Source organism: Thamnophis elegans, chromosome 14, assembly GCF_009769535.1.
Source record: "Thamnophis elegans isolate rThaEle1 chromosome 14, rThaEle1.pri, whole genome shotgun sequence".
Classification (NCBI taxonomy): domain Eukaryota; kingdom Metazoa; phylum Chordata; class Lepidosauria; order Squamata; family Colubridae; genus Thamnophis; species Thamnophis elegans.
In genome coordinates this window covers 9,643,131-9,669,646 of record NC_045554.1, presented here as the reverse complement: position 1 = coordinate 9,669,646, position 26,516 = coordinate 9,643,131, and the positions used below count along the sequence as shown (strand labels likewise).

General features: G+C 42.2%; 2 protein-coding genes across 5 annotated transcripts; one reads left to right on the top strand and one right to left on the bottom strand.

Annotated features, from left to right (window-relative positions):
- Window positions 1-1,255: 1,255 nt before the first annotated feature.
- On the bottom strand, window positions 1,256-16,619 carry NUBP2 (nucleotide binding protein 2). 2 transcript variants are annotated; one of them, XM_032231067.1, is made up of 7 exons: window positions 16,393-16,619; window positions 9,888-10,006; window positions 7,303-7,501; window positions 6,231-6,385; window positions 4,864-4,974; window positions 2,495-2,564; window positions 1,256-1,957 (listed from the first exon to the last, which is right to left on the bottom strand). In XM_032231067.1, exons 3-7 carry the CDS (start codon window positions 7,454-7,456, stop codon window positions 1,812-1,814), a joined length of 636 nt encoding a protein of 211 aa, XP_032086958.1. In that variant the 5' UTR covers window positions 7,457-7,501; window positions 9,888-10,006; window positions 16,393-16,619; the 3' UTR covers window positions 1,256-1,811. The 2 variants fall into 2 exon arrangements, with proteins under 2 accessions (XP_032086958.1, XP_032086957.1); XM_032231066.1 differs by lacking the exon at window positions 16,393-16,619 and adding an exon at window positions 16,112-16,214.
- On the top strand, window positions 16,619-26,393 carry SPSB3 (splA/ryanodine receptor domain and SOCS box containing 3). 3 transcript variants are annotated; one of them, XM_032231064.1, is made up of 7 exons: window positions 16,619-16,736; window positions 20,187-20,335; window positions 21,434-21,611; window positions 22,032-22,219; window positions 23,876-23,978; window positions 24,706-24,831; window positions 25,454-26,393. In XM_032231064.1, the coding sequence occupies exons 1-7, from the start codon at window positions 16,718-16,720 to the stop codon at window positions 25,828-25,830; spliced, it is 1,140 nt and encodes a 379-aa protein (XP_032086955.1). In that variant the 5' UTR covers window positions 16,619-16,717; the 3' UTR covers window positions 25,831-26,393. The 3 variants fall into 3 exon arrangements, with proteins under 3 accessions (XP_032086955.1, XP_032086954.1, XP_032086956.1); XM_032231063.1 differs by having other exon boundaries at window positions 21,431-21,611; XM_032231065.1 differs by lacking the exon at window positions 16,619-16,736 and adding an exon at window positions 16,744-16,919 and having other exon boundaries at window positions 21,431-21,611.
- The last annotated feature ends 123 nt before the right edge of the window (window positions 26,394-26,516 follow it).

Sequence of the window (26,516 nt, the reverse complement as noted above, 5' to 3'; positions counted from 1 at the left end):
TGGGTCCTCATTTTATCCACCTCGGAAGGTGGGAAAGCCAAATCAACCTTGAGCTAATCAGGATCGAACTGCTGGCAGTGGGCAGTTAGCCTGCAATACCGCATTCTAATCACTGTGCCACCAAGGCTTCCAATAGCAATAGTACTTAAGACTTATATACTGCTTCACATTGCTTTCCAGCCCTCTCTAAGCAGTTTACAGTCAGCCTCTTGCCCCCAACAATCTGGGTTCTCATTTTACCCATCTCAGAAGGATGGAAAGCTGAGTCAACCTTGAGCTAATTAGGATTGAACTGCTGGCAGCAGGCAGTTAGCCTGTAATACTGCATTCTCATCACTCTGCCACCAGGGCTCCTAATAACAATAGCACTTAGACTTATATACTGCTTCACAGTGCTTTCCAGCCCTCTCTAAGCAGTTTAGAGAGTCAGCCTCTTGCCCCCAACAATCTGGGTCTTCATTTTACCCATCTCGGAAGGATGGAAGGCTGAGTCAACCTTGAACCTGGTGAGATTCGAACTGCCAAACTGCAGGCAGCCGGCAGTCAGCAAAAGTAGCCTGCAGTACTGCACTCTAACCACTGTGCCACTGTGGCTCATATCTGGTTGGGAAAAGCAGATGATCATGTACTCAGTTAAGTTCTGGGTGCCATTTCTCCCTTCTAGTGTTCTTGTCACCAGCATTTTCATTTTTTCTGGAGTTTCCCGTGTCCTCACCACTCACAGGTCATTTTTCCTTGTCCTTTTGGAGCCTCTGCCTCAGTTCTGTCATAAGACTTTCTAGAAATTGCTTTCATCTGGATGAAAATTAAGAGGAAGTAGAAGGGATTTCCCCCCCTTTTGCTGTCATAAAAGCTAGAAAGTGAAAATATTTTAGGATTCATTGGTGAAAATTAAAAGCTTTTATGTCATGGGATAAGTTACAGCAGTATGTCTTCCTGGACACTTTTACCTCTGTTTTATAAGAGGCAAAAAACAGCACAACATAAATATGCAGAATGTGGAAGTGAGAGGCGAAAGGTTAAATTACCTCTTTAAAGAATCCACAAACTGCATTTCTGCATAATTCCTATAGAGGGAAATCCGGCTATATGTGGTTTTCCAAATTATTGCCTTAAGGGAAGTACTCTTATCGTACAATCTGAATTTGGCACTGTATATATAGGTGTGTGTGTACATATATATATAAAACCTTAGACAGCAGCAATACAGGTTACTTGTATATGAAAAATAAAAGAGAATACACATGAACAAGCCTTGATTGCAGTTGAAAACAATTTAATAGATAATTCAGTTATTTTTTTTTAAATCCTGAGTCATGATCAATTCTGCACAGCAAAAGAGAATGCCAGCTTTTGAGTTTCACTGATCAATCACTGACATGCACCAATTTTAAAGGCTTCAATGGATGGGGACAGAGGGTGAGATCCCGAATGTAAGCACCCAGTTTTGACGGTCAGTCCGTCGGTCTGTCTGTTCCAGAAATATGTATCCAAACAATGCTATTTTCTCATGGGTAAAACAGTACCACATTGGACCAGAGTTCTTCATGGGTGAAACTGAAATAATTGAAGGGCTGACAAAATGAACTGCAGGATAGATCACTCCAAAGCACACGGTGGGTCCCTCGTTTGCCAGGGCAAGTTTGCACCAACAGCCCCTCCAATGATCATGATTTGCTCCACTGAAGTCCGGTGCTACAGAAGGTTGCTCTCCAAAGGTTGCTTCTCCCACCTCCTGGTCAGATTCATTCCCTTCTGCTTGAGCAGTGAGGAGACGTTGGCCATTAGGAACTCCACTCTTGGTTGCTGCCTCAGGAACTACAGGTGGAGGCCTCAGTCAAAAGATGCTTAGCAATATCCGTCAATGCTGAAAAGGCTAAACTCTTGGGAAACTCCTGGAGAAAATCTCCGCCTTCTTCCAAACTTTGGGTGAGTTGTGGATCCAGAGGGACACAGCCTGTCCAAAGGAAAATACCAAAGTAAACAACGCTTTTCTTCCTTCCGTCCTCCAAAAGAAAGTTAAATGTGCCCTTTTTTCATTTCTGATGCCAGGGCTGTTGGTCTACATCTCTTGCTTTCTCGTTGACCTGGTTTAGATATTATTTGCTAAGGTAAGGCTGGGTTTAAGCAGGTTTAAGTGTCTAGAAGAAGGCACGACTAGCAGGGTTTGCAAATTATGCTAAGCAATAAACCACAATGGTTATGTCCATGCAACTTGCTAAGGTAAAACCAAACACACCACATCATCATCATTATTAGTGTGCTGTGTGAACCTAGCAAGTTACATAAAAATACACAAATAGCCCCTTGAAATCTGTATTCCCCCAGCAGCAATTCTAGGAGAAATTGCAAGGTAAAACCGATTGGCAGTCGGTTAAACAATAATGGTGTTGAAGAGACTATGACTGTTTTCCACAGAGGCAACCTTGGATAGTGTGGAGTTTGCAGTTATGTTTGCTAGTTACTAGTTAATATTCAGTGAGCAAATACTCACCCAGGAATGGGACACCTGCATGTTTGGCCAGTTCTTCTCCACCTCCTTTGGAAAAAATATTTGTGCATTCCTGGAAGGATAGAAAACGTTTGTTATAAAAGCAGGTTGCTCTATTTGCAAGAAGGAAGATGGACGGAAATAGAAGTCACGGCTGCTGGGAAGCAGAACATAGTTTTGCACACGTTCATACAGTTATGGCCTTTCATTTCCTATATGCAAGAAGAGGGCAGCTGCAAAGGACGGTTGGATCCATCCTGTAGGTCACAAGAAGACCCACCAGATACCTTCTGAGTTTTCCCAGCAACTGCAACTGAGAAGTTACTCTGCTGTAGTCCAGTTTAAGTTCAAGCCAAGGATGCCCATTGTTTACAGAGTTCTGCCCATCAAAATACAACTGCAAGTCTTTAAAAGCGAGGATTTAATTTTTCACCTCCTGCTGTTTTTGGAGAGGAAGCTTGGTGTAAGGGAGGGGTTAGCAACCTGCGGCTCTGGAGCCGCATGTGGCTCTTTCATCCCTCTGCTGCGGCTCCCTGTCGTCAGTTGGCTCCACAGTTGATAAGGCTTTCTGTTAGGGCAGGTAGAGGAAAAAGGATGCTGCGCTAGGAGTCTCTGTGGTGGGGAAGCGGACTTCCGGACAGTTTCAAAACTGAATGGGGGGCTTCCGGTTAGGACCTTTATGGCTCTTTGAGTGTTTGAGGTTGCTGACCCCTGGTGTAGTGGTTAAGGCATCAGGCTATAAACCAGGAGAGATGAATTCTAATCCTCCTTAAGCACAGAGCCAGCTGGGTGATCTTTCACCAGCCACACACTCTCAATCTTAGAAAGAAAAAGGCAAGGGTAAATCACTTTCAAAACCTTGAAAAGAAAACTGCAGAGACTTGTTGGGTAGAAGGTCATATTTTCACATTTTTGTCCTGATTAAATTTTTCAGGCCTTCACATCTCGAAGTCAAAAAGCTGCCCCGGATTAAAAGATGCTTCCCCCTAAATATAATTCAGTCTGGTTAAGGGACGGGACAGCGATTAACTATACCCAAGCCCCATTGTGAGCAATTCTATCTTCCCGTCTGCCCTCGGGCTTAGAAATTCTTTAGTGTCCCAAAGGTATTTTTTTCCCCAAGAGGCAACTGGACTATGTTTTTTTCTTTGAAGACCTTTCGCTTCTCATTCAAGCTTTTTCAGCTCTGACTGGATGGTGGGGAATGGAAGGGTTTACACTCCTTTCAGGCAGCTGGTCATTTGCATCCTTTAAGAGGGTCTTTGAAGCATTTGGAGGTTTATCTGTGGCCTCAGGGTCACCTGAGTGATGCTTCTGGTTCCTGTAGTCTGCAATTCCCCCCTCCCGCCCTTGGAAATCCATTCCTACTCCCACACTATTCCAAGCATATTCATCCCGAATTGTATAGCTAAACGTCTGGAGAGATTCTCGGTCATACATGTCATGGTTCTCCTCAAGGTGCTTTTTCGAGAGGCAACTGGACTTTCTTGTTTTTTTCTTTTGAAGATGTTTCGCTTCTCATCCAAGGAGCTTCTTCAACTCTGAAGCTGAAGCAGCTCCTTGGATGAGAAGTGAAACATCTTCAAAGAAAAAAACCAGAAAGTCCAGTTGCCTCTCGAAAAAGCCCCTTTGGGACAACCATGACCTGGACGATGGAGAATCTCCATAGACATGTAGCTGTCACTAGTTTAGTTTACTTTATTGTCATTACGCATTGGACAACAAAATTAAATGCCATCTTTAGTGTACATTATAACTATAAAAATAAAAACACAAACATACTGTCAGGCCTGCATTTATATTCCTTTTAGAATTTTGGCCTGCCACTCTTTCTCTTATTTCATTATGCTGTTTCTTTAAGTATAGTCAATGGGAGGGAGGATTAGAAGGAGTAGGATTTTGGAATGTATTGTTTTTCATTCTTTGCTAGAAGCCAAGGTCATCCTTTGTCTCCACACCAGTACACCTGACCGGAAGAAGCTGGGCATGGACGCCAGCGTGGAAGGAGGAGATTGGACCATGTGATGGATTGTGGGTGTGGGGACAAGATCATGAACTTTTAACTGGGTGGGATTCTGATGTAACTGCCAGAGTTGGGACCCCACAGCTATGTGCCAACATGCCTGCTTTATTAAATTGGAACTTTAAGCATAGTTTTGCCTTCGATTCTGATTTGATTCTACATGGTATTTGGAACGCTGACACATACTTCCTTTGTTTTCTACCTAATTGAAATTGAAAACCCAAAATTGCATTATACCACAGAATACAATATGGTTTCTGCCCTGGGATAGAAGCTGTTTTTCAGCCTATTTCACTAATTTCTGTAGTTAGATCCACGGGCCAATCCAGGCTTGGCACCCAACTCTCACCGAGCAATGGGGACAAACAAAGCCGCTCATGTTCTCTACAATCCCGAGGACCCGAAGACCGGTTTTCTTGCAGAATGTCAGTTCTCGCCTTACGTCGCCCACTGCCACAGCCTACAGGAAGGAAAGAAAATCAATTAAGGGGGAAAAAAACTCCGAAGCATGAACTGCTTTCGTTAGAAATGATCACTCGCCAGCCATCCTATGCAGCAACAATGGAACGTATCTTCTAAAGGATCATCTTGGAAGTTATCCAGTGTCAAGAATTTGTTGCGGAAATCAAACCCAGAAAGCACACACAGGTAAAACAGATACAGCAGGATTCATTTAACTTCTCTTTATATATAACACAACACATGATATATATGTATGTATGTATGTACACACACACACACACACACAATACCAAGAGTGGCTCTTCCAACATGGTAGAGAGAAGATAAATTTCAGTTCAGAGATGGAGACTAGTTGACTAGTTCTTAGCTTTTGCACAGACTCAGAACTACAGAGCTAAGCCATGCCCAGGCTCCAAAGTGTTTCAGCTCCCATTGGCTGAACTTGTTACTAAGCCTTATTCCAGTTCATGAATATTCATACTCTGACATCCAGAAGGTGAGCTTTGGACCACAATGGAATGGCAGAAACTTTAGATTCAACCACTCCAAATGCACCATGTATCACAGAGAGGGGTGGGGGGATGTGGCATTCACTATCGTGTTCATCAAAATCACCCAGATAACTGCTGGCTTCCCACATTTCATGCAAGTCCATAATTTGCTTGGGTTTGAATCAGGCCAACTGAACCCGACCAACTGGGGTTCATTGTATCATTCAGAGTTTAGCATGATGGGTTAGTTAGCAGGCAGTGCATGTGCTGATTTCAGAGACTATCATCCCCTGCCTTGAAATCTCTATACTGCTCCAGCAGATCATCATCCTTTAACCCCATAATCCTTTGCGGGATGGAGTCTGGGCAACTGAATGGAGCTATCAGAGTGTTTTAATGGCCGGATGCGGAGTTTTTTTTCAGCAGATATATTCTCAGTGGGCCCAGAGAGAGAAACACCTCCCTCTACCTAGGATTGAACTCACAGCCCCACAGAACTTGATGGTGAGGCGAGAGCGCCACCTCTAGGCCACCACATCGCTCTGTATGCTGCTGCAGCAGATGCACTGGAAAAAACCTGGAGGGGTATCCTCTTCAGTTCTTAGTCTTGAGAAACAAAATGCAGAATGTCAAAATCTGGGGAAATCTCCACTTTTGGGTATCCAGGTAAAATGTCCCATTTTCTCTGGGTGCAGGATACTGGTGAAGCGACATAAGAGGCCTAGCAGAAGATCCAAAGCCAGTGGCGGTGAGGGCCTGTTACCTGAGGTGTGGTCACCAAAACTGCCCCAAGAGGTTTAAAAGGCCGGAGGGATTCTACTGTGGAGATGTGCTCATCGGAGGTCCCAGGGGGCGTGTCCACAATCAAGAAGTCAAGTTCTCCCCAGGTAACGTCTGCGACGAATTGCTTTATTAAAGCTGTAAAGACACAAGAGGCAAACGAGGATCACATACGAGAGTATGAGAGACACGTCTCCATATTTCTTCACTCAAGTGACACGGGTAGTCCTCGATTTGTGACAGTTCATTTAACGACCAAAGTTACATCATCACTGGAAAAAAAACCTGACTTATGACTATATTTTACACTTAGGACCATTGCAGCATCCCCATGGTTATGTGATCAAAATTCAGATGCTTGGCAACGGATTCATACCGTATTTTTTGGAGTATAAGATGCACCATGATTTTGAAGAGGCAAATTAAAAAAAAAAATCTGCACTCTGCAGACCTCCCAAAAATGGTCTGTTTTTTGCAAAAATGGGCCCGTTCCCCCCCCCCAAAAGAGCATGCATAGCCCTTAGGAGGCTTGTAGAGTGCTCTTGGGGGTGGGAGCAAAATTAAGCAAAAACCGGCCCATTTTTCGCTCATTTCTGCCTTCCCCAGCACCCAGGAATACTCTGAAAGTCTCCTAAAGACTATGCATGGCCATTTTGGTGAAGGGGGTGGAGTTTTGGGAGGCCAAAAATGCTGTATTCAGTGTATAAGACACACCCAGATTTTCAGTCTCTTTTTTGAGGGGGAAAAGGTGAGTCTTATACTCTGAAAAATACGGTATTTATGACAGTTGCAGTGCCCGGGGTCATGTGATCCCCTTTTGTGACTTTCTAACAAGCAAGGTCAATGGAGAATCCAGATTCACTTAACAACCGTGTTACTAAGTTAACAGCTGCAGGCTTTTGCTGAACAATTTATGTCAAGAAAGATCGCAAAATGGTGCAAAACTCACTTAACAAGTGACTCGTTTAGCAACAGAAAATTTGGGCTCAGTTGTGGTCATAGGTCAAGGACTACCCGTACTCGCTTTGGAGGGTGGCAGCTGAAGCATGTGGTACCGTTTTTCTTTGGTCCTCTCCACACCACGGCATCGTCTGGCTTCTCCAGAAGGAAGCCAATGGACATGAGGGCAATGCTTTTGTCCTGGTCCACGAAGACTGGCACCCATCCACTGTCACACTGGTGAACATCTCGGTCCTGCACATTGAGCATGCGAGGGATGCTGGGGCCACACAGATCCACATCGAGGATCCCGACCTAGAAAAACAAGCAGTCGTGTTCTGAAAGAAAGATCTCACAAGGCAATAATGGTGGCCCAGTGGTTAGAACGCAGTACTGCAGGCTACTTCTGCTGATTGCCAGTTGCCTGCAATTTGACAGTTCGATTCTCATCAGGCTCAAGGTTGACTCAGCCTTCCATCTTTCCGAGGTGGGTAAAATGAGGACCCAGATTGTTGGGGAGCAATATACTGACTCTGCAAAACAGCTTGGAGAGGGCTGTGAAGCACTGTGATGCGGTATATAAATCTAAGTGCAATTGCTTCCAACCCACAGTTCAGACACTATTGTTGGTCTGCAAGGAGAGCACATGTTTAAAAATAGGTGACTACTGAATGTCTCGAAATGTTGGCATTCTCACTTGAACTCTGGCAAGACTTTGGCCACGTCATTTAATTTAAATCTGGCAATCCCACAGAGTTGAGATTATGTAACTGTAGTTCCCTGCGAACACTACATGATCTCAACGAGTAGAAAATAAGGAATAGCCTTTTAAAACTCCAGAAGCCAAATCAATCAACCCAACTAAATCTAGAGTTGTCTTTGGTTGGAAAATGTGTGCTGGAGGAAGCAAGGCAGAAGGCCAAACCAAGAAATAACCATGCTCTTCTTCTGAGACGGCTTGAGTGGGAGCTATGAAACAGATGAGTCAAAAGGTACATCCTGCCTATGTAAAGCTCAAAAGGTGGAGCAAATAATCTTATCACGGATATCTCTTGCATTTCACAAATCTCCTGACACAATGTTTACATTTTTTCCTCCACTATACAATAGCTGGCAAACCTAGAGTCCTCCCAATATTAGACCAGCTGCCATCAATCCCAACTAATGCAGCCAATAGCAAAAAACCCTACATCCTGCGGCTCCCTGCTTTGACTCGCATTGGGCATGGATAATCTATCTCTCAGAGGCTATACTTTGTAGGACGTGTCAAATTTTTCAGCTTTTAATTTTCAAACATTAAAGATAAAGGTTCCCCTTGCACATATGTGCTAGTCATTCCCAACTGTAGGGAGTGCTGCTCATCTCCGTTTCAAAGCCGAAGAGCCAGCACCATCTGAAGAAGTCTCCGTGGTCATGTAGATGGCATGACTCAACGCCAAAGGCACACGGAACGAACCTTCCCACCAAAGACGGTCCCTATTTTTCTACTTGCATTTTTACCTGCTTTCGAACTACTAGGTTGGCAGAAACTGGGACAAATAACAGGAGCTTACTCCATTATGCAGCGCTAGGGATTCGAACCACTGAACTGCCAACCAGCTCAGAATCTTAGCCACCGCATTCCAAACATTAGGGGTGTTCAAAATTTGTGACATGCCTTGGGGATTGTAAAGATATTTTGGTTTATTTTAATATAATTTGGATGTGCTTGGTAAGTAGCTACATAAATATAATAACTTCTGAATATTATTTTTGTCTCATTTCCTTAGTATCTAAGGTCTGCAGTAGGCGGGGCAGAGTTTTTCCTTTTATTGGGGGATCTGGAGAGCTCAGTTCATTTTTCTACATGATGCCAGGTTTATTTTAGGGCTTTGTATGTTTTCCACTTCAGGACAGCAGGAAACCATGCCACTTATTTTGGCCGATTGAATCAGCACGATCTCTATAGGGGAAGAAAAAAACCAGGACCCAAGTGCAGCTTTAATGCCTCACGGTATCCACCGTGCCTTAGAGGGAGATGATTCTGCAAGAGCTAAATGACTCATGCCATCCGCTTCCTTAAGCCGCCTTCAGTCCAACAGGAAAGAAAGCTTCCTATGTTGGATGTTGAAAACCTTCCGTTTCCCAATCCAACCAGCTGGGGTAGTCATAGCAGAACACAGGGAAACAAATGGTATCAAATCACAGTCTTAGTCTAATAAGCACAGCACCATCAAAGAGGTCAGTAGATCTCCAGTTTTCAGCTAGAAATCCCTTATTTGCAATACAGCCTACATCAGGTGCGTGTGTGTCTCCAAACTTACTTCAACTCCCAGAATTCCTCAGCCAGCCCTGCTGCAGAATTCTGGGAGTTGAAGTCCAAAAGTCTTAAAAGTTTCAAAGTTTGGAGAGCCCTAGCCTACATCATAGAGCTGGGTGGGCAACCCGCAGCCCTCATTTCTCTTTTTCTGACTTCCCAAAAAGCTTCCTTCTAATCACTAGAAATTCAGAGCAAAACACTGCATGTCAGTGGAATTATGATCATGGTTTTAATAAGGAAATAATTCTAAGTAGGAAACCTTAATGGCTGAACATCTCAGGTTGAATGGCTAAATCTGGAAGCCCCAAGGTTTCTGTGTGGTGGTGATGGGTTAGGGTTAGGGTTGTGGGGGGGAGGAAATGCTTTAACTTTGGCACTGTACTGTCTTGAAATGGCACATACCTTTTTCCCAGCATGCTTGAAAGCCAAAGCCAGTTCAGTGGAGATGGTGCTCTTTCCAACACCCCCTTTCCCTGACAGCACCAGGATTATGTGCTGGACGCCAGCCAAGTTGCCTCGATCTGCCAGGAACAAGAGAAAATAAGCAGAGACAATTGACATCGGACAGAAAGAGAGAGAGAGAGAAAGAGAGAGAGATGAGGAGCGATCTGGGTTTTGCCAGAATCAAAGGCAATCCAAGCCTTCCTTCCAATTCTGACAACGGACTTGAATGGCATTTTGCAAATCCCTATCATTGTTCCCGTTGGTCAAACTGTGCCCCGATTCAAGGTGTCTGGGGCAAAATAAACTTAAGGTCTTGTCCTTAAACAGGCCAAATTTAAAAAGAAAAAAAGAAGAAGCAGGATTGTGCTTAAGCAAAATCAACCAAGAATCTGGTGCACCCAGAAGAACTTACAAAAGCAAATGTACTTATCATTACAAGAGCACAAGACTCTGGGCTGTTTTAGCTACTAAAGCTAATAAAACTTCCACTGTGGAAAGGGCAGTAAAATGCTCTTTGTAACGGCAGTGTTTGGGTCCCTAAGATTATTATTTCAAAAGAGATGAAGCTGAAGAGCCATGCTGCAGACTCTAAAACACAAGCCTCTGCAATTCATGAAGCCACTCTTCCCCTATTCCCAAACATCCAGCAGGGCAATGATTTACCAGCCCCAAATACAGTAGATATGGCCGCTTTTACATTTCCCAAAGAAGCCAGAAACTGCCAAAGCAACAAGCTCTTCTGTAAAGAGGTGGTTGCCGAAGTGACAGGAAGTCAAGAATGGAGTCACATCCCACACTAACCTACATGGTTAATTGTGGTTTGACTAAGCTGCAATTGGCTAGATCATACACTGCACTAAGTCAAAGCCAAAGAAAAGTTACCATTTAACCTGAACGAATACAACATTAACAGCCTTACTGAAATGAATCAAAACTTGCACCATGGACTACAATTCCCATCATTCCTGCATGAAAACAGAAGCTGTCACACATCAGCGGGCCACCGAACTGGAAAACTGGTCTAAGATGTGAAGGTGTGCCGTAAGCAATCAAATGCATCTTTTTTTCTCGACGTTCTTTGTAGGTCTAAGAAAAGATAGAACTTCTCCAGGGAGATACCTATTGGTGTGATGTATGTGTGTGCATATACTCTGCTGCATCCCCTAATGAATAGTTCTGAATGTAAACTTGCAAGCCTTATTGTTGGCCAACAACGGAAAGGTCAGCCAGTAACTAGGTTGATGTACAACTTTACCCTACATGGCAACCTCCAGATTTGGGTGTGCAATTCCCAGAATTTCCCATCCGCATGACTTTGCTGGCTAGGAAATTCTGAGACATCTGGATTGTATCAAACTGGGAAAACAATCAAACAACGCAAAATTTTAGATTAGGAAGGCTGCATATCTAACAAAAACATTTAATTCTCTGATTTATCACCCAGACACTCTCTGTATGGGCTACATTTTCACCAAAGCTTGTATGTTTTGACTAAACCACCCAAGGTCAAATGAAAAGAAGTAAATTCCTTGGAACAAGTTCAGAGAACAAGATCAGAGTTCTCTTAAGAGAACTGTTCTCTTAAAATGATGCCCGCTCTACATTTCCTGCTTCTATATATTAAAAGTGTTATAAGCAACATTAGAAAAAAGAAGTAAACAGCTTAGCTGGGAAAAAAGCAAAAAAGATAAACCTCACAATTCTAAGCACAAGTGGATAGCCAACAAGCTTAACCAGGTTATTGAATTAACCCCGTTTTCAGAGGCTGTATAATGGGCTGGATCATAAACTCACCAGAAAAATTGGGTTTGCAGAATGTATGAAATTATACAAGACTAATCAAAGCTGAAACCATTTCTACAAAGCTGTTGAATGCTGCCTCAGGGCCCGATCTGGTGAAGCAAAAATAAACCCAAGCTCCCTCCCCCTCCTTCCCCCCCCTTTTTTTAAACCCTAGCTTATTGTGGTGTTTATTAAATATACAACAGAGAGATATGGGATGTATAAACTTAGTAGGGATGCACCTGTGATCAAATGACATATTGTATGTGATGATGGGGTTTCCCCCCCTTTTTTTTCTTCTCCTTTTCCCATTGTTTTTTTTTCTATTGTCATGTGATGTTGTCTTTGTAATAAAAAATAAAATTAAAAAATAAATAAATAAACCCAAGCTGACTGGATCCAAATTCAATTATTTAGATTTTGTTCACACTGAAATCAGTGGCCATTAAGCAACTTACTTCACTGATGTCAGTAGGAACCAAGTTCAGATAATTTGATTTTGATCCAGACCACCCTTAGTGATTTGGAATATATACAAGCAGTCCTCAATTATGACAGCAAATATGCCCAAAATTTATGTTGCTAAGCAAGACAGTTCTTAAGTGAATCTGTCCCATTTTGTGACTTTTCCTGCCACAAGCGTTAAGTCAATCACTACAGTTGTTAAGTTAGTAATGCAGTTGCCAAAAATGTGATTTTTGATCATGTGACCATGGGGATGTTGCAATGGTTGGGTAAAAAAATGGTCATAAGTCACTTTTTTTCAGTGCCAACGTAACTTCGAATGGTCGCAAAATGAACTGTTGCAAGTTGAGGACAACCTGTATTACTGATTGCATTGGAATGAATTTCTGAGTAACATTTCAGAGGAAAAGTCAGCCCGTATTGGAAGAATGAAAGTAATTTAATGATGTCTCCCTTAACTGGCATGTTTAAAATCGAAGGTTCATAAATTTACAATTTAGAACCAGCATGCCCAACTCCTCTGCTATCCATATTCACAATTCTCTTTTTTACCAGCTGCAACCGGTAATAATATTTGCAACACTTCCTATATCTGGGGGAAGCCAAGATCCAAGACAACATGTTGATTAGAATTCCATGGCTTCTCAGTCATTGGGCCTTATAATAAAGACTGTGCAAGATGTAAACACCTCTAGTGTGTGATCAGAGAAGGAAAAGGTGAATAAGTATGTAGATGTTGAGTCACCCAGGAATTTCCTGCAATTTAACACGGCTAGGGCTGAAGATCATCATAATAAGTTACTCAGCTGCATTATAAGAGGAAGAAACCATCTCCTGGACAGAGAATTTTGAACACCCCAAAAATGTATTAAGAAAATGAAACCTAGCAAAGGGGACTCCTGAAACTCTGATGGGGGACAAAGATATTGAGTGGACAGCAGGACGTTGGCCCGGAAATGGAATCTTCCATGACATTGGCGGAACTCATCAGAAAATCCACAGAAGGTAATGTTGGGGTAATTTGCCTCTCTTTTTTCTACTACTAAATTCATTGGGACAAAAGTTCAGCTTTCACATTCCTGCCATTCTTTTTTTTTTAAAATGGATGTATTGTCATCCAAAGAGAATGCCTTGATTAGGACTTTGTTATCAATAGGGAAACAAGAAAACAATATTCAACTAGCTAGTCAGCTAGTGATAGTACAAGATGTTCTTGATTTACGATCATTGGTTTAGTGAGTTACAATGGTGCTGAAAAAAGTGACTTATGATGGATCCCTGGTCATTCTCATGTGATTATGACCTTCTCAACTGGCTTTTGATAAGCAAAGTTAATGGGGAAGGTGACAGGAGGTTGCAAATCATGGTCACCTAACAAAAGGATATGCAGTGACATGATGCCTCACTTAATGACCACAAATGTTTCAGTCCCTATTGTGCTCATATGTCAAGGACTACTGTATTAATATATGACGTATCATATTTTGATCCCAACGTTCATTTAAAAACTTAGTCAACATATGCTTTTCAGAGACTGGGCGACCTCTATGGAGTGGTGGGGTGGCAGAATCACCAAAGAGAAGTGGATAATTTTTTCCCAGACTTTTTAAATTATATATTTCTTGGTGGTATTAAGAGCTTGGGATCCACCAGCATCATATCTCAAAATCACCAGCTAGAAAAATGTTCCATTATCCCGTTGCTGAAATTGTTGCCAAATTCCACTAGCACAATCTGGAGATCCATATGGACCACATCCAGACTGATGGATAAATAAACAATGTAAGCAACATATACACTTAAGCAAAATATTAGGCATGAAATGTGATAATGAATACCAATAGAGAATATTTGTAACTCGGGGTTGAACTGTGGAGTCTAATGAACAATTAAAATAAAAACATGCATTTTAATTTCATTTACATTATGCCTTAATGAATTCTATTTCTCATGTAGTCCTATAAAGAAAATCTCAAATAGATAACGAATTATTGCAGGAACAGCTGTCTAGCTTAAGGCTATAACTGAAACTCAGAAATAAATGCATGGCATCTGTGCTTGAAATGCTTATGCCATCTGGTCTCTCTCCCGATTTTCCCCGGCTTCCACTCCAATTAATCACATAGGTTTCAATTTAATTAAATATACTCACATTTGTTATGTCACTATTGGTATAATGGATTTAAGTGATGACAGTATCTGGAATTCGGTGAGATCAGATTTAATTTTTCACTTGGCCATTAGACTTATAGCAGCACTGCTCAGCGGTTCCGATACATCAGTTACCTGATCAGAAAAACCTGGCTCACCGAGTGTTATCGTTTGATCACTTATTGTCTATTGAAAATAACTCTGCTAAAAAATGAGTTATGACTATTTCTTTTGTTTCAAAGTTAAGAATGGTAGAGGTTTGCCTCCTAGGGGCTTCATTCTCACCTTTAATTCTCCTATTGGTTACATCACCTTGCCAATGAATAATTTCCTGTACTCTCCTGTAGAAAACTCAGGGAGTATTAGAGTTAGCAGTCTCTCAGAAGTTAAGCATCCCTGCATCAAGGCAAAACTTTAGGAAATAGAAACATCAGTCATTCCTGTAGATGCTTCTCCTAAGCAAGAATGTACTGTTTTCCAATGGTTTTCATTTCATGCAACTGCAAAATATTTTGATCTGTTATTCTTATTTTAAAAAAAGCTTTTATTTATCTACTGTGGATATAACCAAGACATATTATTAACACCATCGATAGAGTAAATATTGGTTTGTCCAGATTTATATCCCAGGAATCTCGTGTGTGTGTGTGGTTTAAGCAGGTGCCATAGGTATTACAAATGAGTCAGAAGAGGTTCCAGCCATTTAAAAGATATAATTGAGCTTCCCACTTCAATTTCATTTTCTCCCAGTCATCTCTGTGCGACTGGATTGCCATGTGGTTGGTTGTAGTTTCATACAGAGACACATACAAAGGCAATTTGATATTGTGATCAGGAAGGAAGGGCAGACAGGTTGATTACAGTGATTGTGTAAGTGTACCACAGCAACCCAAAAAAGAAAAAAAAAGGTCTAAATCTGGAATAAAGGCCAAAGGGCTGAATCATGCATCTAACATGTAACCTTCCCTCAAGGAAACACAAGAGTTGTGTTGAAGTAATGTGCTACATCAAAAACAAAAAATACAACCAATACTTTTAAATGTACTAATATTTTTAACCTTGGCAACTTTGTGTTTTAAAAATCTTTGCTTTAAAAGTTTTTAACGTTGGCCACTTTAAAAATATACTGGCTTTAACACCTACTCGTCTTAAGAGTTGCCAAGATTGAAAAACACACTGCACGTATGCAATACAGGTAGTCCTCCATTTACGACAGATCATTTAGTGACCGGTCAACAGTTACAGCAGCACTGAAAAAAAATGATGCATGACGGGTTTTTCCCACGAGGGATGCAGTTTCCCCACGGTCACATGATCAAAATTCAGTCGGACACGACTTCGCAAATAACAACAACCACAACCACATTATAACAGTCAGCGACACCGGTCTGGGTCAACCCACCCACTTGGCGACCAGAACCCGGGTTCGCAGCCCACGCTCAACCCAACTGAGGCCTGACACGCGTGTTTGGCTTCAGCTTGTCGTGTGAATGGGGAAACCGCTTTTCCCCTACTGAGGGGGCAACCCCTGGTTCATCCCACCGCCCGACTCCGAGGGTCCGAGCCTTCGTCTGAGGGGATCCCCGGAAGGTTTCCCTCTCCAGGGCGGCGGGTTGGAGGACGACAGAGGAGGGAGAGGGGAAGCGTGAACGCCACAGGCCGACATTCATCGTGGTGGTGGGGAATCTTTTCCCCTCATGAGGCAAGAACTTCACCTGTTGAACTTCCCTCATTGGAACCTCCCCCCCCCAACAACAACTAGGCACCTTCCCTCACGCACTCACCCTCCTCCCCCTTCTCCATGTTGCTTCCGTTCGCCTTCCCTCAACGGGTGGAGTGACACAGCCGTTGTCTAATCAGGCCTCCCTCCTGAATGACCGCCCCCTTTTTTTTACACCAATAAAGGAAGGCTACCGCGAACGGGTGCGCCCGCCTTTCGACTCCATTCGCGGACGAGTGACGGCCTCAAAAGGCGATTGGAAGAAAGGAGACGCTAGGGGCGGGACCGAGTCTCCCTTTCTCAGCCAATCAGCTTTTATTTAATTCCCCGAAGAAGCCCGCTTTCCTCTTCTTTTTTGCGAGGCAACTCCGGCAAGGCGAAAGAGAGCAAGAGAGAAGGGGCGGGATGAGGGTATGTGTGACGTCACTGAAGGCGCCGCCCACGCGCCGCTGGGGAAGCCAATGAGAGCCCGAGATGCGGGGCGTCTCGCGCGCGCCTTCCTCTCGCGGCCGCGGAGGGAGGAGGAGCGAGACTGAAGCAACGAACGCCCGTCCCACCCCCACCCCTCAAAGGAAGCGGGACGTGGAAGCCTCTCGCGAGGGACGTGCCCAATGGGAGGAGAGCGCGAGGGCGGCTCCGCCCCTTCCCCGCGCGAGAAGGGGAGGGGCGGATGCTGCGCGATGACGCAGGTAGGAGGTGGATGCGGAGGGAGGGGAGAAGGCCGCGTAGCGCGGATTTGAGGGTGAACGGAAAGACGGGATCCTGGGCGGAGGGTTTCCCCCCCTCCGGGGAAGTCGGCCCCAGTTTGGGAACACACCGCGCTGTGCTCGGAGAGACGGGGGAGGCCGACGGGGGGGTCGCTCGCCTCTGAGGTAAACGGAGCCTGCGGCCTACCCGATATTCAGTTAACAGTCAAAGCTCTTTTAAAGCGTCTTTCGCAAAGCTTGCTGGGAAATTTTCGCACGGGGTGCTGGGTAAATGAGGCTCCTTCAGGCTTCCCTGAGGTGGGAAATCTTCGGACCCCGTTAAGGGGAAAGGAAGGGCGGTCTTCTCGGGAGGCCCCGCGGCTGTCTGGCCTCCTGAGTGCCCTCGCCTCTCCCCATACTTTAATTTAAACCTAGTTCCGTCGGGCGGGAGGGAGGACGTCCTTCCTGAACTCGCCTAATCCTTGGTGACCTGAATTGGCCCCTTCCTTCCTTCCTTCCTTCCTTTTCTTCCTTTCTTTTTCCTCTTTTCTTTCTTTTCTATCTCCTTACTTTCTTTTCTTTCTTTCCTTTCTTCCTCCCTTTCTTTCTTTCTTTCTTTTTTTCTTTCTTATGCTTCTCCCCCCTCCCCACCTTCTTTCTCATTGGGTTACTACTATTCCTCATTCTATGGGACAATTACCTCAATTTTATTAATTTATGTATTAAGTCATATTGTATCTTACCCTACAACTATTGTATTTTACCCTACCCTTAGTTTAAATTCTTGATATAAGATATTGTGTTGGCTGGCACCTTGTGCTTTGAGGTGGCCTATATAGGCTGATCAAAGCTATCATTTTAAACTGCATTTAATACCAACTTTAAAGCATATTTTATTCCAAATTCATTTTAAATTGTATTTTATCTCAATTCCATTTTAAATTGTTTTTCTCAGATTCTAGTAACAATTTGTGTCAGGAAGTCCGCACTTTGGTATGGCCCAAAGGCTAATAATAAAGTAAAGTAAATTGGACGCTGCTCTTCCATCCCCTGGCTTCTCAGATTGTATATATTGTGTATCTATTGTATATATAGTTGTATAACACAAAAAGAGGCAGCTCCCCCCCCCCCCCGGAGAAGTGGGCTGAAATGCTAACCTTAAAAGTTAGTTAAGGTTTTAATTTAATACTCTTCCAAGTATGTGATGGCCTTTTTAGTAGCCTGCTTCAACAGAGCATGTGGATTTTAATAAAAAAAAAGTTGGGCTGGGAAGCCTGACCTACCCTTGGAAATGATTTTTCATGGATAGTTTAGTGTGGACTTGGCCAGGGATGAGGGAGGAAAAAGGCTGTTAGGATTCTGTCTCTCAATATTGCTTTCCAAGATTTTTTGGGGAAAAAACGTGGGATGGAGATGGTATGAAATAGTTTGAGCTGATAACTCTGGTAGTTTGTTATTCTATTTCCAAAGAAAGTAATCTGAAAGAGACCTTGGAGGTCTTCTAGTCCGCCCCCCTGCTCAAGGAGGAAACCTATACCATTTCAGACTAGTGGCTGTCCAATATCATTTTGAGGACTCCCAGGGTTGGATATGTGCTTAGATATGTGCTTGATTCTTGTTTTCACATTTTCACTGTTAAAGCTACTTCATATTCTACTTTCAATTTACAAGTTCTCTACTGCTAGGTTTGAAACAAGTTGAGAAAATACTGCCTTTCAAATGAGGACTAAAACAAATAAATAAACCCTGTATTTTGTAAACAGAAGTTTTGTTTGCAGTTGGTGGTGACTATGTTTTCTGCAGCAAATATATTCAAACCTGGCCGATATCCATTCTTTTGTATTTTTTGGCATATGGAAGTCATTGTTGATGGCGGTTACAGAAATAAAAATGCAGTTATCAAAGAAAATATGCTGTACATCTGTTCAGCTCCAAAACACAGAAGCACCGAAAGATTCCCTCGCCCAGCTTATCACCTAGTATTGTTATGGGGAAAAAATGGGAGGAAGGAGTGGTATGCACTCCTTAAGCTCCTAAAGGAAGGGTGAAATATTTTAAAAAAGATACTAAACTAAGGCATACTTTTGTTTTGAAATAAGAGGAAAATTGTCATATCCTTAATAGTTTTCGTGTTTGTTCTGTGATGGTAAACCTTGTGTAGGAGGAGACTTCTTGCTTTCTTGACTAAGGTTGATGTCTATCTTTTGACATTCTAAAGGCGTGCTAGTTAGATTATAAATCTGGATAAACTGAAATACTGATTTTAGAATTATCAAAAATTTTATTCTTATATCTTTTCTTTCCCCATTCATATTCAAGCTTTTTCATTTTGATTATGTGTTTTCTAACATTGAAAAGCAGTTTTGGGATTAACTGATTCAAATATTAAACAATTGATGCCTTTGAATTTGCTTTAGTATACTTAGATTGCTGTTTGTGTTCATTTTCTGTTTGGGCACCTCCTTCTCCCACCCTACTATTTAAAACTACTGCCTTCAGATACACTGGAATGTTTGCAGTAATCTCCTAAGGCAGCTAAGTTGTTGAGCTGTCAAGCAGAATTTGTTGGATCACTCATTTGAGTCACTTTAATCATAAGGTTTGCTATTCATTACATGATGCTTGTGTTAGGCAGATCTAGGAATATTAAGTATTAAGTACTCATTAGCTCAAGTAACATTTAGGTCTCTAATCATTGTGAATTGGGTGGAAGTGAGGAGTCCTAGAAAACGTAAAAATTAGTAAGTTATGGGAGCGTTTCTATACATCCAAAAATGGTTAGGGTGACCCATGTCACTGCTACTATGGACTGAGAAGAGAAAAGAGATGCTTTGAAACTTTGAATTGGATTGATTGAGCTCTGAAATAGATGGGGGGATATTGTAATAAGCTGGACATTAATACATATCAGGAGGTACACATGGTCATTTCCCTGCTTACTGAATCAGTGATTGATCCAATGTCCTTAACAAATATTTAAGTCCAACTTATTTAAGAACAGCGGTCTCATTTCCTGCCTTTGTATATTTGATGGCTTCTCTTCTACTAAATAAGAATTTTGATGGAAGGGAAAAGAAATAGTCTGAGGGCTTAAAAAATTGTGGATTATTTCAAGCCAGTTTGGAAACAGTCAGTATTCTAGACTCTATTATTTCTGTTCCGGTCGGTTTTGATCTCATTCATCTTGGCCAAAGATTATTGACTGTCATACTTCCTATGCTTTTTTAGTGGTGGAGTGCATTTTCCTCCTTTAAGTCTAGTGTGATAAAATTGGCACTAGCTGATAAGTGGAGATTCAATTGTTTTTCCTATGTATATAGTTTACTATCTTCTCTCTTTCTCGGCACAAAATATACCTTAATATGTAATGTTTTCTGAAGGGAAAAAATGTTGCACATTGAGACGATTCCTTTGAAGAGGGCATTGTGAGTAAGATATTGCTTTGCCTTCCAGATTACCTCTCCAAAGAGGCCATGGCGCGACGTATGCGCAATAGTAGAGCTTGGCGCTATGTTCTGAGTGGAGTGCGCCGAGAATCAGATTCCCGGACTTTTACAACAGCTTCTGGAACCCATGGCTGGTCATCTGACACTGATGGGCAGGTGAAATTTGTTTGTTTTCTGCAAGACTACCTAAGATATAATTCCATTGGGACACTCAATACTTTCATCAGATTCTTGTTGTAAATTCTGACAGATTGTACATTCATACAATGCACTGAACCCAGAGACCATTTACAGTGCTCAGAATGCATGCTAGTGCACATGTAGTGCTTGCCAGGAATATATTAATTTCAACACATTGGTTTTTGGATTCAGTGCTGCAGCTGTACAAGCCTAGGAAAATATGCAACACCCTTTTTTGGATCTCTCTATAGCCTTAGTTGATAACTAGGTTGGAATTGAATCGAACCTAGAAAGGCTTAATGTGTTATGCCAGGTAAAGTAAAGAAGTATCTACCTCTTACCCGAGAAACTGAATTGCTGGGTTCAGTACTTTTTACTTAAAAAAAAAAACAATGGAAGAAGCTAACTAGAACATGAAAGTTCTTTTATGGCTTGTTAACAATGCCATCCTAATTTGGTTTCGTGGCTTCTTCCTTTTGAATAAATAGTGAAAGGTTTTTTTAATGGAAGAAGCTATAAATTTGTACAAACCATGGAAGGAAACAAGTTACTCTTGCTGATAGAATTATGCCTGAACGTAACTAGTACAAAGACAGCTTGAATAAAATATTTGCCAGGTGCTCTTAACAGTTGTATGTTCTAGTCCTGGATAAAATAATGTGGTATATCTTCTACTTTTTTCTTTAAAAAAGAACAATGATTAAACTCTATTTTTTAAAAAAATAGTATAAATGTATCGAGTGTTATGATTGTTTTATATGCTTGATTATCAAACGTATGTTTAACACTTCCTTAATCCAATCTTCATAGAATCAAATATTTATGCTATAATTAACTCCTTGATTAATCCTGGAGTTCATTAAAGCCAGTTACCTTAAATTTGGCAGAATTAAATTTGATCCTAGTCAGCCTCAGAAAGATCGTCTAGAAATTAAAGACATGGGCATAAACATAGAATTATGTGACATCCAGAGCATGTGAACCTTAAAACTTTCCCCAGGGACCCCTGTTGTTGCTAAATGTTTTCTTAGAATAAGAGGAAAATGTACCCATTCTTTCTTCTTTCTCTAGCAGCACAGCGACTCTGATTCAGAATCAGAATTTCCTTCTCAGTTGCCTTCCATCCCCACAGCCATACCTGTGACAGGAGAGTCTTACTGCAACTGTGAGAACCAGAACGAAACTCCGTATTGCTCTAACTTCCACATGGCTCATCGGATGAAGGATTGCCAGTGTGGAGAGGAAGATGATTGTGAGAAAGCTTCTGTATTCTTTCTTTTGTTGTCTTGTTGATCCTTTCAGTTTCCACTGAGCTATAGGTGTATACATATATATTTGGAAAGTGATGCAAATGCACAGGGAGAACATTTTGGGGGGAATAGAAATCTTGCCCAGTTTTTGCTATAATATGTGCTGCGGTATATCTAGGGATGTATTTATAATTTTAGCAACTAAATCAGTGCCTTTCAAACTTGGCCACTTTCAGACGTATGGGAGAATTCTGGGGGTTGAAATCCACACATTTTTAAACCATCCTTGACAAGACATTTGAACTAGACTTTTTTAAAAAAATTCTTCAACTAGGAGCAAATTGACAAGCATAACTTGAGGTGAAATGGTTGGAGGTGTTCCCCATTCACACTACTTTTCTTCTCCATGTCTTTCTCCAAAGATTTTGACTGGGTATGGGATGAATTGAACAAATCGGCAAATACTCTCTTGACTTGTGACAATCGTAAGGTAAATTTCCACATGGATTACAGTTGTGGTACTGCTGCCATCCGGGGGAACAAGGAACTAGCAGAGGGTCAGCACTTCTGGGAAATCAAGATGACATCACCCGTCTATGGCACTGACATGGTATGTTGGATAAAACCTGACAATAGGTGCTGGAACCAGTTTTTTAAAAATCCAATAAGATTCATCCATAATTACATTTCAGTGGTTTCTGTCACTGGGAGTTGGCAGCATTACATTGAATACATCATGGGTAGTTGCAATAGCACTGTTTGTTGTCTTAAATTTTTGTTTTTTGAGACCTATTTTGCTCCACCAGATCCCAACAGTTTGTATCCAATTTTTCTTTTTAAAAAATGCTGTCAAATATCACAGAGGATGATCAAGTATCAACACAGCCACTATCTTGCTGGAATAAGCGCCAAATGCTACCAATATAGGAGAGTGATATGAGGTTGAGAACTTTTGAACAATCTCACCTAGAGTCCTCACAAGTTTTTCCATATAGTGTCTTTGTTGTCTGGATGTGGCAGCGTTGTTAGAGGAGAAAATAGTCCATGGAGCCTTTTCGGTACATGGAAGATTTTGAGGTTTAAATTCTGGCATTTCTAGCGAAAGAAACAGATGATAAGTCTTAGAACAGAATAGTACTGGATTAGATAGCTAAATAAATCTGCTTCGTACAAGGCACTAACCCATAGATTGTGATTTTTAAACCTCCAGAGATTGGGCTCGTATAGCATGGTTTGCCAAAAATCACAAAGAATACACGAGCGTGCCCAACTTACAATGACAGCCTGTCAGTTCCAGTTGCAGTCATTAGGTGAATCATCATGGGTTATTAATTATGCCACGCAACTTTGACTCGTGACTTCCTGCTGGCTTTGCCATTGATTTTGCTGCTTGGAAATCAGCTATTGAAAGATACAGATAGAGATCACAGGACCTTAGGCTCCTGTGACTGTTGTAAAGGTGTGCCAAGTGCCAAACACCTACAATCCTGTGGCCATAAGGCTATGCCATGGTTCTAATTCAGTGCTGTCTTGTCTTTGAGCAGTCACTAAATCAGTGCTCTGGAGCCGCATGTGGCTCTTTCATCCCTCTCCGGCATCTCCCTGTCACCAGTCTGCTCCATAACTGATAGGGCTTTTGGTTAGGACAAGTAGAGGAAAAAGGACGCCGCACTAGAAGGAGACTCTAAAGTGGGGGAACTGGACTTCCGGTCGGCAGAGGAAAAAGGACGCCATGCTAGGAGGAGAATCAATGTTGCGGGAACCAGACTTTCAGTCGGCTCCAGAATTGAATGGGGATCTTCCAGTTAGGACCTTTGTGACTCTTTGAGTGTTTAAGGTTGGTGACCCCTGCACTAAACGAATGGTTGTTAGGTAAAGGTAAAGGTTCCCCCACATATGCGTGCTAGTCATTTCTGGCTCTAGGGGACGGTGCTCATCTCCGTTTCAAAGCCGAAGAGCCAGCACTGTCTGAAGATGTCTTGTGACTGGTATGACTCGATGCCGAAGGCGCACAGAATGCCATTACCTTTCCACCAAAGGTGGTCCCTATTTTTCTACATGCATTTTTTACGTGCTTTCAAACTGCTAGGTTGGTAGAAGTTGGGACAAGTAACGGGAGCAATATGCGGCGCTAGGAATTCGAACCGCTGAACTGCCGCCCTTCTGATTGATAAGCTCAGCATCTTAACCACTGGAGCCACTGCGGTTGTTACATAAGGAGTAATATTTGATCACTTTCGTGTTTCTTCCATCCGACTCCCTCTAGATGGTGGGGATTGGAACATCAGATGTGAACCTGGATAAATTCCGTCACACATTCTGTAGCCTGTTGGGAAAAGATGAAGACAGCTGGGGTCTTTCCTACACAGGTAATAACAGCAAAGGTTTCATTTATTTATATCTGGATTTGTAATTTACAGGTGAATGTTTGCAGCTTATGCCTGAATACAAGAACTATTTTTCCTAAAGTTTTGTGTGGATGTAGCTGTCCTTTGTAATGTCTGATTTGCAAATATGGTTCAGTTAACGTTAGAGAGCATTTTCTGGCATCCACAGAGAAAGTTTATTCCTCTTTATTAGAGAATGGCGATGGCAAATCATATACACAATCTCAAAATTGATTTTGGAATTCAAACATCATAATTTCAGAAATATTTGAGGAAGCATTTTAGGCCTTGGGACTAAAGGAGAAAAACATTCCAAATTATTTGAACTGGACACTTCATTAAATATTCAGCTTATTTTTAGGAAACATTTTTAAATATCTAAAATGCCGTCAGGTAGAAATCATGCCAGGTTTGTTTTTTGTGGATCTAGGAAATAGATCAATGGCTAAACATTGGAAGGGGGGAGAGATGACTATTTTGGTGAAACATTAATAAAAACTTTGAAAGGAAATGGATTGTTTTAGAAGACAATGGACTTTGCTAGAGGAGTTTAGGTAAGCAGATAACTATCTGAGGAGAATCTTGTTTTGCCTCTTGCATTACAAACTTTCTTAAACAAAAAGTTCGATGAACGCTATAGGGTCCTTTTTACCTTTGCAGAAATTAGAAACATATCATGTTATAATTGCAAATGTCCCTTTCTCCATAGGACTCCTCCAGCACAAGGGGGAACGGAGCAATTTTTCAACAAGGTTTGGTCAGGGCTCCATCATTGGGGTGCATCTGGACACATGGCATGGAACTTTAACCTTTTTCAAAAACAGGAAATGTATAGGTAAGGTGGAAGAGGCCAGATGTGTTTTGTAACTAGCGAAATATGGAAATATATGGATAAAATTTATGGGAGGATCTCTAAAAGGCAACAGATTGTTTTCCATTCCAAAATCAGACTTTATTTTAATAGGAGAGAAGGCCATCTTGAGGTACCGCTACCTGGAAAGGACCATTTACCTGTTGAAAACTAACCTGTATAGCATAATGTAGAGTAAACTAGGAGAGAATCATCATTTTAACAAACCAATTTAACAGATTGGTTGTGGGAAGGTGACTCTGATGGAGATAAAGGCCTCTTAAATAGCAAATAAGTTTTTAGACATGCATAAAATGACAATTTATAAGTTGTCTGCTTGGTTATTGGATTTGTTCATGGCATTCATATAGCTTCCAAGGAAGACTATAAAAACTGCCTGGTCAATTTTCACTATTGGGTCCATAGAAAAAGACAACCATGCAGCTGTCATGTATTTGTGGCCTAAAGTGGAAGATGTCATTGTAGAAATGCTAAAAGGAATAAAGGAAGTGCAACCTTTACCCCCAGACAGTCTCTGTGTTATCTCCCCACCCCACCCCATGTCTGCCTGTTAACCTTGGACTTCTTTGCTGACTTTGTGACTCAGGTGTGGCTGCCACCAAGCTCCAGAACAAGAGAGTGTTCCCGATGGTGTGCTCGACTGCAGCCAAAAGTAGCATGAAAATCATCCGCTCCTGTGCTACCCCCACCTCTCTGCAATACCTCTGCTGCTACCGTCTCCGCCAGCTGCTTCCTGACTACGTGGACACGCTGGAGGTGCTTCCCCTCCCTCCAGGACTCAAGCAGATTTTGCACAACAGATTGGGCTGGGTGTTGAGCATGAACTGTGGCTCGCTCCAGTCCTCCTCCTCCTCCTCTTCCTCCTCCTCCTCCTCTTCTACCTCCTCAGGAAGCGATTCAGACAGCTCTTGTGGCTCAGACGCTGAGGCACGCCATCGGAAGAGATGCAGGTGGAGGACTTAATTTATTCCCCCCCCCCCTTCGAAAGACAGTGTTGTCATGAAGGATAAGCCGTTCCCTCAGTGTTACCGAGTGACATTCTACCTTCCTGATTGTGTCCTGTTTGAACACTAAAGCCCGTTTCAACTTACCATTAAAGAGACAAAGCCGTTTCCACAGCTTCATTGTACCACGTGGCCAGCGAGGTCACCAACACTGGTTTGCCACGTTTCCCGGAACAAGTCGTTCGAAAGGCCAGGCTTCTGGCAGCCCAGTGTATCAATAAGTAATCCTTCCTGCAGCCAAAGGAATGCTTAGGGACACCTCAGAAGCTACCACATGTGCTATGTGAATTGCAGTAGAGGGCTGCCAGAGTTTCGGAGCCAAGGAGCAAAGCAGTCTTTCCAGAGCCAAAGGGCTCTCCTCCATTCTCAGTGCTTTGGTATTCAGAAGAGAACGTTAAACCTTTTGACAGCGTAAGTGGTATCATGTGAGGCCTGCAACTCTTCAACCTTCTTTGCATGTCTTATTACTTCTCCTGTATTGAACTATACCCAAAAGAATTAAAACATATATACAGACTTTGATCAGTGATGATAGGCTAGTTCGTCAACCTTGCTGTCCTCTTGTCTACAGAAAATTCTAATCAGGTTTCCCTCATTATCTTAATTATCTGATTCAAATGTAATACCAGGCTAGTAGTTGGAATT